The sequence below is a fragment of the Limulus polyphemus genome, unplaced genomic scaffold (genome assembly GCF_000517525.1).
Source record: "Limulus polyphemus unplaced genomic scaffold, Limulus_polyphemus-2.1.2 Scaffold3522, whole genome shotgun sequence".
NCBI lineage: Eukaryota > Metazoa > Arthropoda > Merostomata > Xiphosura > Limulidae > Limulus > Limulus polyphemus.
In genome coordinates this window covers 70,264-82,684 of record NW_013669132.1, presented here as the reverse complement: position 1 = coordinate 82,684, position 12,421 = coordinate 70,264, and the positions used below count along the sequence as shown (strand labels likewise).

The following is a 12,421-nucleotide window of genomic DNA, read 5'->3' as shown; positions in this document are numbered from 1 at the left end:
TATAACAAACGCTATAATGCACAACGAACGTCTCACGTGCTCGACTCAACTGTCAATTACACACTACATTACATTGTCGACATCGCTTCTTGGCGGCTTATATATACAAGACTACCACATATCTAGCAACCTCTCGAGACTTCAGGAAGGGACGTGAATGCTCGAGAATATGACGTGTTACTAGCATCACGTGACCCCCACTGTCATAACAATATATATATATTTTATTTTTTTACCCCTGACACATTGCTCATTCCATTTATAGGGAGCCACACAATTTTCTGAAAACTGAACATTTAAAAACCTATCCTTCTAAACCTCTAGTCAAAACTATATACACAAGTACATATATATCACTTTAATTCACAAACCCTCAGTCACGCAGCAACAAACATATTCTAAATTAATCCAATGTTATTATTATGTTGTTTTTAATTACAGCAGTAGCCCAGTAAAGTTTGACTACCAACTCTAGGTAAAATATGTAGCATAATAAAAATTACAAAAAACTCTTAACTGTTTTATAAATAAATATATGTATATATTAAACATAAATTTAGTTCATAACAGCATTAATGTAAACTATGACTTCTTTATCAGTTTGTGAACAGGGTATTCTACATGCTGCACTGTAAAATCCAATCGTCTAAATGTTGAAAACCATAAAATAAATTAACTTAGAGCACAAAATGTGGTATATGTTATTCTTGACAAAATTAATCTGCCAACAGAATTGTACTTATTGTGTTCACTGTTTTATGGAATGGAAAGGGGCAGTTGGACATTTAAGGGGAACCATAACTTCTTGTTTTTTAGGCGAGAAGTTTTTTTTCAAAAATTCCATACCCCTGCAAGAGGAATGTAAAGGAAAAAAAAATTACATCTACAGCTTACCATGATTTTTGGTGTTTAATTCTCATAGTATTACTACATGATGTGGTGAAAAGATAAATAACAGCTAAATATTTTACCAATTCTATAATCTACAGCAAAACCTGAAAGAATGTGGAAAGGTATCTGAAACACATTCTAAAACTGAGAAAGTGAAAAAGAAAAACAATGTACATGTGCAAAGAAGAAGAAAGCCATTCAAGACCATGAAAAATGTAATACGTGTTGTGTAGATGTGTGTGTTCCAAGTAAATGATTAACAGTAAAAAAATTATAATAAAGCTCAGAGAAATGGGGAACCACAAGAAACAAAGATTAAAGGTGAAAGAATTCAAACACTGTTCAAAAGAGAGAGCAAGATGCTAAACAGTTGCACTGAAGCCATTTAAAGATCAACTGTATTAACATAAAATGTTTTTGATAAAAATACTGTTGTAAAGTGTTCTATAATTGAGGTGATTGTTTTGAATGATTTGTTAAAAATAATACCAACAAATTGATTTATTCTTTATATAATGTTTGCTACAGGCTAAGTTCACTTTGACACAAGTTGTAGGCCTAAGGTACCAAACAACATTTTAATAGAAATTCCAAAAATAATGGTACACCTAACTTAAAGTTAGAAATAAACTTACTTAAAGAGCTTCTTTGCTAATCCATCATTTAACTTAATAGATGCTATAACACTCACTACAAACACTGGAATGAATTTTCAGTGAATCTTCACACATGCACTGACTACTCGTATTTATAATTTACTCTAGAATCTCCAAATTCCATGAAAGTTCTAGATCTAGCACAATCATATTAGCAGCTCCCTCTAGAAAACAATTAAATTATAACACTTAAAATATAACTTAAAGCAATACTATGCATAAAAGTAGTCACATGTAAATTTAGTATATCCTATCTGGCTACATACCCGTTTATGATCATCAACATTTAAAGCTATAGCAGTCCCTAAACATGCTAGAGTATTGGTTAGAAGAAAGATCATCATGTACTTCCATCTCTGTAACTCTTCATCTTTTGAAAGCCTGTCGACAATATGAGAAACAAGTGATGAACTTCCTATTATGTAATAACACTATCAATCAAACAGATTTAAGGTAAACTGTTGTTGGGGAACTACATAAGTGTATTTTCAATATGTATATACATATAAACATACCTCTCTTTTACCAAACCAATACTGTGAAGAAGACTTTTTGGAAGATACTTATATTGTCCTTAAATTTATGTATTAATCAACTATTTTTAAAATTATTACATATTACAGAAAATTAAGAAAAATATTTTACATAACTGACTTTAATTGCAGAGTGATGAAAAAATTATGATCAATTTTTGAGAATACTACTGTTATTCTGAATCTTTTTTTTTGTTGTTAAAAACTACTAAAATAATTTAGCCAAATCCGAACTTAATGAATAGTTCCATTAATCTTCTCAGAATTTGATAAGTAGTACAGGGTCAGTTCATTGGTCTGACCCTATAAGAGTATTAAACCTTTCACAACTGGTGCCCCTTTAAATGCTTTCCTGAGCAAGCCACTGTGTTACATTCAAAATTTAAATAAACATCTTTACTATCAATGTATGTAAATGAAATTAAGATTATAAGTTATGATTTGAAGTTTTATGTTATCTAAGATTTATGTCCTTTATTTCAAAGTAAATCTTTAAAAAACTAGTTAAAATTTCAGATGTATTGTTACGTGACCAACGAGCTATGAAAATTCCCTACTTTGGCACTATATCTTCAATAATACAATGGCAGTTGTGTAGATGTATGTCTAGACTATAAGATGCTTACATAACTTTTTGACTCTACAGTTTAAAGTTCTCTGAATGAATGCAACTGAAACAAGTAATAATTTTTTTCAACCCCTGACAGGTGCCACACCCACCTTCAACAGATTTGTTTAAGCTTTATAGCCTACACGTAGATGTTACATACACATGTGTATAGTCATTAGGAAGAGTTCATTTTAGACTATAATATAACAATGGTAAGTAATAACAACAAGTGGCTAGGGCATGTTGACCGTGTTATCAATACCCAACAACCCCAACCATAAGTAAACAGAGTGTAGTATATCAAGCAACTGGAATTACAAAGAATTAGTGAGCAGCAGCCCTAACTGGACAACTCCCAAAACCACCGTGGGAGCAAGAAGTATGACAAACTGAACCTGGAATTATGGGGTCTTAGCATTGCCTCAACTCTACCATAAGAAGATGGAAAGGTGTAACCAGTATTACATACAAAATCATAACTCACTCAACCATAAATACAGGGCAGAGTCATTCTGAATCCAGAATTACAAGGAGAACAAGCAGCATTCGCCAACAATAGCAGCAGAGCATGGACATCCCATTAACGGTATTACAAAATCATAATTCACTCAACCATAAATACAGAACAGAGTCATTCTGTATCCAGAATTACAATGAGAACAAGCAGCATTCGCGTAACCATAGGAGCAGAATGTGATGAATTTGATGTGAAAAAAATTGTGGAGACAACAACCTCACACAGACAAGTCTGAATAAGCCAGCTGGATGAGGTATTACGAAGCAGACAAAATCTCTCAAACCCAACTGTAGAAGCAGGAAAGAACCTTCTGCAACCGGAATTAACGGGAAGAGAGGCATTTACTGTTAAAACTGTGTGACATCTAACTTTTAGTATATAAAAATGTCTGAATAAGGTGTTTAGAGAAGTAGAAATTGTATGTTCTCCTTTAGAATTGAAGAAGTGTGTAATTTTTATTAATTTCTTTCATGCTTAGAATTTGTGTGAAGAAGTCTTTCTTTGGCCTCAAATTATCCTAAACAATGCAGGGATATCACTTATGGAAAAAACCTACATATTTCACACAAGAAAAATAAGAGATGTTCACAATAGTAGAAGATCTGTGCATTTAGCATATACAGTGTTCTCTTTTTTTGTTTTAGTTAAATGCTGTATGCACAATACTCATTAAACCTAACTGAACTTACCTGTCATAGATAAGAAAATCTCTGTAGCTTTTAAACAGATAAATTTCAAGATCTTTGGTTTGTTCCTATGTCTTATAAACTTGGCATAAGATTCCATTGTTCATCCCTGCAGGAGTTCTTTCTAATCACTTTCTTATGAAACTATAAAAGATTGCCCAAACCAATTTAGTTACTGCACAGTAATCTAAATAGTTTGTAATCCACTCTTTACCAATCACATTTAAACACTGTCTATAGGTATTTTCAAATATGTACTTCACTAGTAATTGTTCAGGCCACCAAATGTGACATGATAAAAGGGCAGTATTGAATCCTATAGTAATAAAATCATGTGAAAAACAAGACATGGATAATTGTATTCTTCAGGAATGATAGTTTCCTAGCAAATATAAACCTATACTTTAGGTTGGGCAAAAAAAATCATTAACTGTATTCTTTACAGTTGAGACTCCTGGGAACTGTGCAGAAATTAAATTGATTGGAATATTTCTTTTTGTGGATTACACTAAAGAAATATTGTAATGTTACAAAATATTAGTTTTAGAATAGTTTGAGTTAAAGTTACTGTATAGAACGTTACATGCTGTCATATGTATTTTTCAAAAGGATTCGTGTGTTTTCAATATATGCAATTTTTAAAATCATAGCGTAACTCTAGTAATAGCTTGGCATCTGTGCCCTCTTTAATACAGCATGATTGATTATATATATATATATATACTGAAATAGAATTTTACTTAGAAGATTTAAAACTTTAAACAAGCATCTTACAGTATCTGTAAACTCGTGTTTTGGGTTTAATTTTTCACTTTTATACGGTGAAACATAGTAAGAAATACTTTTAGGTTATCTATTATATTTTTACTATGACTAAAGAACATTAGTTCTAAAAATACTGAGCCTAGATATAATAACTAATATATATATGCATATACACGCACACACACATACAGAGAAATATAAAATAAATACAAATTATAAAAAAAAATATTAAAATACAAAATTAAAAATACCACTAAACTAAACTGGCAATAGTAGTAATAATATAATCAAAAATTATTTAATGATTAAATAATTAAGTTGTTGTAAAGGCCATTAAATAAGAGCTAAAACTGGTCTTTCACCACTGATCAATACTACATTGAAGATTACAGATGATTCAATGCAGCTTGAAAAAAGTACTTGTTAAAATCTGTCTTCTAACCAGTGAATATATTTCAATGTAACATTAACATTAGAAGAGTGAACAACTTCACCCACACATTATTTCATGCAAATGTAATGCCAAAAATCATACTTACGTGCACAATCACAGGTATATGATTTCTGTACCACATGTACGGACAGTAAAAAACAAATGTCATGACAAAAATCATACTTACGTGCACAATCATAGGTACATGATTTCTATACCACATGTATGGACAGTAAAAAACAAATGTCATGACAAAAATCATACTTCCGTGCACAATCATAGGTACATGACTTCTGTACCACATGTACGGACAGTAAAAACAAATGTCTGGCAAAAATCATACTTACGTGCACAATCATAGGTACATGACTTCTGTACCACATGTACGGACAGTAAAAACAAATGAACACCAATGTAAGGATATGATGACTTATAACTGTAGTAGAGGAAAACACTACGTCAAGATAACTGGTGTTTCTATAAAGACTGTAATTCCAAATTCATCAACATTATTCAAAATCAACCGGAGTCTGAATGATAAGTTCATGTTGAATGCAAGTACATGGAGGATTTCTCAGTACTTTATTACAGAGGTTCAAAATACGGGATAGCTGGACCTCCCCAAAGAAACTTTGTTAAATATTTATGTTTAATTCAACATTGAGAAGCTGACAGATAACATAACTTAATGTTTTTTGCAAGGAAAGAAATCAAGATTTTTCAGAATCTTAATTTCAAGAGAATTGATATGATTAAGAAGGAAGTTGTCTAGTTGTATGAGTAGATTGTGGTATGCAAGCACACAATCTTTAATATCAATGAAACATGTTTTTACAGCAGAGCTGTTGATGGAATTTTCAACATATATAAAATGGGGCCACATAATTGCAATCCAGAAAGGTAAGGCTTTTCCTTAATTTTACTCATCTATATGAAAGAGGAACTTTCATCAGTTGTAATCTTCACCTGGAGGAAAATACATTATACATTTAATTAAGTAACTGTGGTGAATAATTGTTTCAGCAATTTTATATCGGAGTTCTTTTTGTTATTACACATGAAGTTTGCTATTTGAGTCTATTTCTTCTATCTCACTAAATGCAATGATAACAATATCTGTCAGTAATAGCTCTATATCTTATACACTGATATTAGCTGCATAGCTAAAAGTAAAAATGATGAGTCTAGTTAATAGGTTCTCAAGAAGTTTCGGTATTGAAATAATTTTTTAAAATTATATTTCCTTAACATATTGGAAAATTTCTTACAATACTATTGATAGAATCAGTAAAGTTGACAATTCATTTTCAAGAAAGGAGGCATGGTAGACATGCAACTGTAAAATACTCTGTCAATGTATGAATAACAGAATACAAGGAAACTTTGTACAAGGCCAATACACGATTAGCATGGAACAACATTGTAATGGATCGGATCAGGGCTGATGCCAACTTCATAGTACCTTCCAGAGAATTGATATGATTAAGGAGGAAGTTGTCTAGTTGTATGAGTAGATTGTGGTAAACAAGCACACAATCCTTAATATAGTACCATCCACCTTTAGTTTAAACTCATAACTTGCCTGTGGGAACAAACCATGCTGTTTAGCTATGTAAATTAGTAGTATATTTTAATGTAATGTTGGTTAGTCACTCTGCTGTGTCATTTTGTCTGGTGATAATTATCTAATTCATTATATTTGATGATAGGGTAAGTCAAATATCATTTTCTAAATAATGATTCAACATTTTATTGTCTATCATGAAATTGCAATGTCCTTGTTTGAAGACCTTTTTCTGTAGGACTGTAGTCTGAAGTAACTACTAACATTTCTAATACTATTTTAAAAACAGAATACAAGGTAAATTTTATAGTAATTGATATAATATTAACTTATGTTCCGCACACAAACTCACTACAAATATCCCTTTTCTCTTTGCTTGTTAGTATATTTTCTAAATTTTTATAAATTTTGCATTCCTAAAATTTTTTGCGAGCCATTTGAAACTGCCTTGGGTCAGCTCTGCACACACACACACACACACAAGAAACATCTGGCATGTTAGTGTTGTCAGATGTTATTAAAAGAAAATTATTATATATTTTTATGCAAATGAATAAGATAATTAATGTCATACAACCTTTTGTTGTGTATAAAACTTGCAACCTATATCAAAAATAGATGATAACCCTGTTTATTGTGTTAAAATATTTAATTCTGTAAGTTGTGTAAAGTTACATATAACAGTCCCTAGTGGTGTGTTCTTTGACAATAATAAATTACAACAGTACTCTTTTAGATCTTCTGGTTTTTCACAGTTACTTGTTTTATATGAATGAATTTACTAATAATAATAAATACTTAGTTAACTTCTGAGCACGACCCAAAAGAACAAGAGCTTTGTAAGCTTTGAAGTTATTTGTCATATCCAAAGAAGTGCTAAGATACACTTTAGTGTTTGTCTCCTCATTTCTTATTGCCATTATTTGTAATGGTAATGAATACCTCAAGAATGAAATTAACCACTTTAAATTTTGTTTCGTATGAGATAATGGTTTTCCTGAACATTTAGTTGATAAAATAATTAATTACATCATGTGTCAAAACAAAATAATTCTGATTTCAAGCTAAACTAAACTGATTTATTGCTGTATTCCCTGTGTATCTTAAACCTCAATACCATAAAAAAAATATTCAGAGAAACTAAACAGTATAAATATTTAGTGTGTACATTCTACTTTTAAGCCAGCTCACAAAGTATTACACTGCTTTTCAATAAATATCCAACATGTATTTATACAGATTCTATTTATAAAACTGATATACTAAAGATGGCATGGGCTTGTATGCAGCTGAACCTGCTAGAGAAATTAATATTAGGTTAAAAGAATACCTTTATTTCACTAACATAGAAATTTATCTATTCATAATCTATTGATGCAAAAATCATCCACAGATAAGTTTACGATACCAATATAAAAATTCACTGTTTTTATCACTGTAAATTGTCGCCCAATTATATTTAATTTCAAGAGAAACATTACCTACTTTTTAGTGTGTTTTTGATTCATAGCTTCCTATTTTAACTATTTTATTATTTAAATTTCCCATTATTTTTGCAGAAGTGTTTCTAAGAACCTGTGAATTAAGCAAAATGTTGGCCACACTACATCAGCCATGTCTGCTAACCTTTTATCACATGAGGGGTACATGAAAATGTTTACATACATATGCATATAACAAATATTTATACCAAGTTGAAAATGCAGTTCTTTTTTTATTCTGAAAAAAATGGGAAGAAACTTTCTGTCTGTCTGTACCATATTTCACCGTTTGTGTCTTTGTTGAGGCTGTTTAGTGTACAGGTCAGTTGTTTGGTAATGAACACATATCATTCTCATTTTGAACAAGGATACCACAAAATGAAGTGCAATTTAATCTGTCTGTGTTTTTCTGGTTTCCAATATGTCAATGGCTCTGATGATAACCTATCTTTCAGTCAGACACTTGGTGTCAACAACAAAAGACAAAATTGGCTGACATTTATAGAAAAACAAAAATCAAAACTAAAACTATCAGCAAGTGATCCAATCTGAAGAAACTGGATTACTATACTTTCGCCCCCCAGTGGCACAGCAGTATGTCTGCGGACTTCCAACGCTAGAAACCGGGTTTCGATACCCATGGTGGGCACAGCACAGATAGCCCATTGTGTAGCTTTGTGCTTAATTACAATTACAAACAAACTATACTTTCAGAATGGGTAGCGTATGTAAAGTTTACTCAAACAACTATACATTCTCCCAATACAACATGTGAAACGTTAACATAACAATGACAAGTTGATTTTTGGAATTGTTTTCAGGTTTAATTTCCTTATCATGCTAAATGTTTGCCTCTGTAATTTGTTGTATGTAATATACTCATAGGACCATATGCCACTGAGTTGAACAGTGTTCTTAGTCTCAAGATAAGACACTTAGTCCAAACTTTACTGAGTGGAATTTTATTTTCAGTCGATCTTACAATTCTCTTACCATAATTTGATATATAACCTATTTTATTAATTTTCTTTATTTTTGCTTTAAACTTAGTTTTCTGTTATGGAAAACATATTTTGTTCTCTGTTTTTTAAGCAAATCATCACAACATAAAACGTTAATTTCAATACATGTTGGTCCAGAAACTGTATTATTATCTAAGCATTTTATGCATGATACACCACTTTGTTATTTTATTTAAATATTGAGAGTTTTGGTTGGTTTTTATCTTGTGCTATCGTGTACATTAGGTAGTCAGTGTTTAATGTTTCACCCTATCTTTCTCTGATTTATTAGTGCAATGTTGACTATAATAACATAGTCCTAGAACTTCAATTTTATCTTTTTATTTCATTAGGAAGAATTGAAAAGGGAAAAAAAGTGAAATTGATATAATACTTTCAAAAAAATTTCCCTTTTTTTTGTTTGTAGTTGTAATAACTGAGTATAAGAAATTACAGTTTTCTTTGTGAATACTATTCCATCATAACTGTTATAAATGTTTAACTTTAGATACCACCACACAGCCCCTATCACTGGATTATATACTTTACGAGAAGCTCTAGCTCAGATAGTAGAAGAAGGACTAGAACACTGTTGGCAACGTCACCAACAATGTGCCGAATTGTTGTATGAAGGATTAGAAAACTTAGGATTGGAGTTACTTGTCAAGAAAAAGGTTGTGTTTTTTTTTGGGAGGGGGGCTGTAGATTATTTAAATAATATATGTGCAACGTTAAATTTTAAATTATACACCCAAATGCAAAATATTGTTCAGACATATAATGAGTGTTTTTTGTTTGTTTTTTGCATGTGTTCAAGAACATTAAAATTATTTTGTTTTGAACATTTTTTAGAAACTCATTAATGATCAGTAAGGTTTGGGAGTAATTGGCTTCAAGAGTAAAAATACAATTTTTGAACATTTTCTAGAAACTCATTAATGATCAGTAAGGTTTGGGAGTAATTGGCTTCAAGAGTAAAAATACAATTTTTGAACATTTTCTAGAAACTCATTAATGATCAGTAAGGTTTGGGAGTAATTGCCTTCAAGAGGAAAAATACAATTTTTGAACATTTTCTAGAAACTCATTAATGATCAGTAAGGTTTGGGAGTAATTGGCTTCAAGAGTAAAAATACAATTTTTGAACTTTTTCCAATGTAATTGATCATTCTAATGAGGCTATCATAGTCCATCAACCAGTTGGTGGCCCTTTGATTAGCACATTTAACATTATTGCTTTGCTGTATTAATAAGATTTTAAGAGACTTCCCAATTTTTTTATGATGAATGACTTGTACCATTAATTATTAATTGGTCATGTAGCATCAAAGCTGAGCCATTAATCCCTAATTCTGTGAAAATTAGGTTAAACTTTTTAAGCGTCGAGTATTTTAGCTTAAGCCTATATCAAGGGCATGTTAGTATACATACAGGTTAATAATAGTTCTCAACATTGTGATTAAACTCTATCAGTTTGACCTAATGAAAATATTAATATTATGGTAATTAGTATGCGAGCTAGCTGTGGCCATTGTTGAGTAGCTAGTTGAATTCACTGTGGTTTGTATGGGGAAAACTATGAGGAATACTTTGAATTAGCAAAAAATATAAATGACACCTAGATATATATATTTATATATTTATAAAACATATAATAATAGTAATCACAGAATTTAAACTTTTCCATTTATTTGAGTTTTGTGTTTATATGTGTACTGTGATTTTTAGGCCTATTTTGCTCATATCATTCTGTATGAAATATTTTGTTATATTTTCAGGAGAATAGATTGCCAACTGTGACAACTGTAAAAATTCCATCTCATATTAGTGGAAAGAAGGTGACAGATTTTTGTATGAAAGAGTAAGTTTTTTCTTTTAACTCTCCTCGGAATTTTTTTTAGGCTTAAGTTTACATGACATTATATTGAAAAACTGTAGAGTTGTTGATGGTTTTGATAAATTTATTTTAAATATTACAAATGTATACAAAATACTAAACAAGAATTGAAGATATCAGAAGTTTTTTATGTAAAGGCTTAGAATAGAAGGATTTTTAGTAAATTTTTTGTTAAATATGTGAAAAGACCAGTTTCAAGTAATATAAGTCTATGTTTTTTTTAGGTATAGCTTAGAAATAGCTGGTGGACTTGGGCCTACAGCTGGCAAGGTCTGGAGAATTGGTTTGATGGGAAATAACTGTAAGCCACAGAATGTCAGTTTTGTGTTGACCACTTTAAAGCAAGCTTTAGCTGAGACTGGATTTCCTTCAAGCAAGTTATAAAGTGAAAGTAGCTTTTACGATATATAAAAACATATATATACTGATACAAGAAATGTAACTAGCATCAACCAACTATTGCTACACTACAGTCACTATCATGATACACTGTTGACTAATAAGGTAAATAGGTACGGTTTTGAAATAACCAAAATTAACAATAGGACTATCACTGTCATGATACAGTCATGAATATAGCAAATAGGAAAGATTTTGAAATAACTAACAATAACAACACTACAGTTATTGTTATCGTGATACATTGTTCAATTGTATCTCTTTTCTAGAATAATGGTTTTATTGATATATTATAAAAATGAAAACACTAACACATAGTAAGACACATTTTGTGTAGCATATATATCACTTTAAATATGCAGTTGAGGCTAATTTAGTGTTGGATAATTCTGTTTTTCACTGTGATACCTGCTTGAAACGATGGAGGGCTGCATTTAGAGTAATATTTATGGTAATTTTTAATGATATATATGCTTGTTGTTTCATGTTACTTCTTTATTAAAATAATATTCTACTGAAAGGAAAGATGTTGACTGTTATGCAGTGATTCCATCAGAATTTGTATATTTTGATTCTTAAGAAAAAACAAAGGTAAGTTGTTACATGTTTCAGAATCGATCATTTCTGAGGTTGGAAACAATTGTCTACTCCACTTGTTGGAAGTTTGATCCTGATCAAAGTTTTGATTATTTTCAGTGGGGGAGTAATTTTGTTGATGAAAACTTAGGTATTAAAGTACATGAGACAGTGCTGTGTACTGGATAAACATAATTTCACTGTTACATTTATAGGTTGTAACTGTTAAGAAAGTACTGTGTATTTTATAAACATGATGTTTATGGCTACATTTGTAGGTTGTAGCTGTTGAGAAAGTACTATGTATACACCTGGAAAAAAGTTAAGCACCCCCGTGTTTTTTTTCAAGTGATTCAGATTCGACGTTCTTGTGACTGATTATAAGTTACCATTCAATCTAAATGTGTTTATC

At 30.7% G+C, this 12,421-nt stretch overlaps 1 protein-coding gene across 1 annotated transcript in view; it reads left to right on the top strand.

Annotated features, from left to right (window-relative positions):
- The window catches only part of LOC106469515 (serine--pyruvate aminotransferase, mitochondrial-like), a 35,362-nt gene that overhangs the window by 21,111 nt on the left and 1,830 nt on the right, over window positions 1-12,421 (top strand). Inside the window, exons 6-8 of the mRNA XM_022398052.1 lie at window positions 9,630-9,811; window positions 10,916-10,998; window positions 11,259-12,287. Of these exons, the coding sequence (XP_022253760.1) occupies window positions 9,630-9,811; window positions 10,916-10,998; window positions 11,259-11,418 (425 nt within the window). The 3' untranslated portion in view covers window positions 11,419-12,287. The remainder of the gene's footprint in view (window positions 1-9,629; window positions 9,812-10,915; window positions 10,999-11,258; window positions 12,288-12,421) is intronic.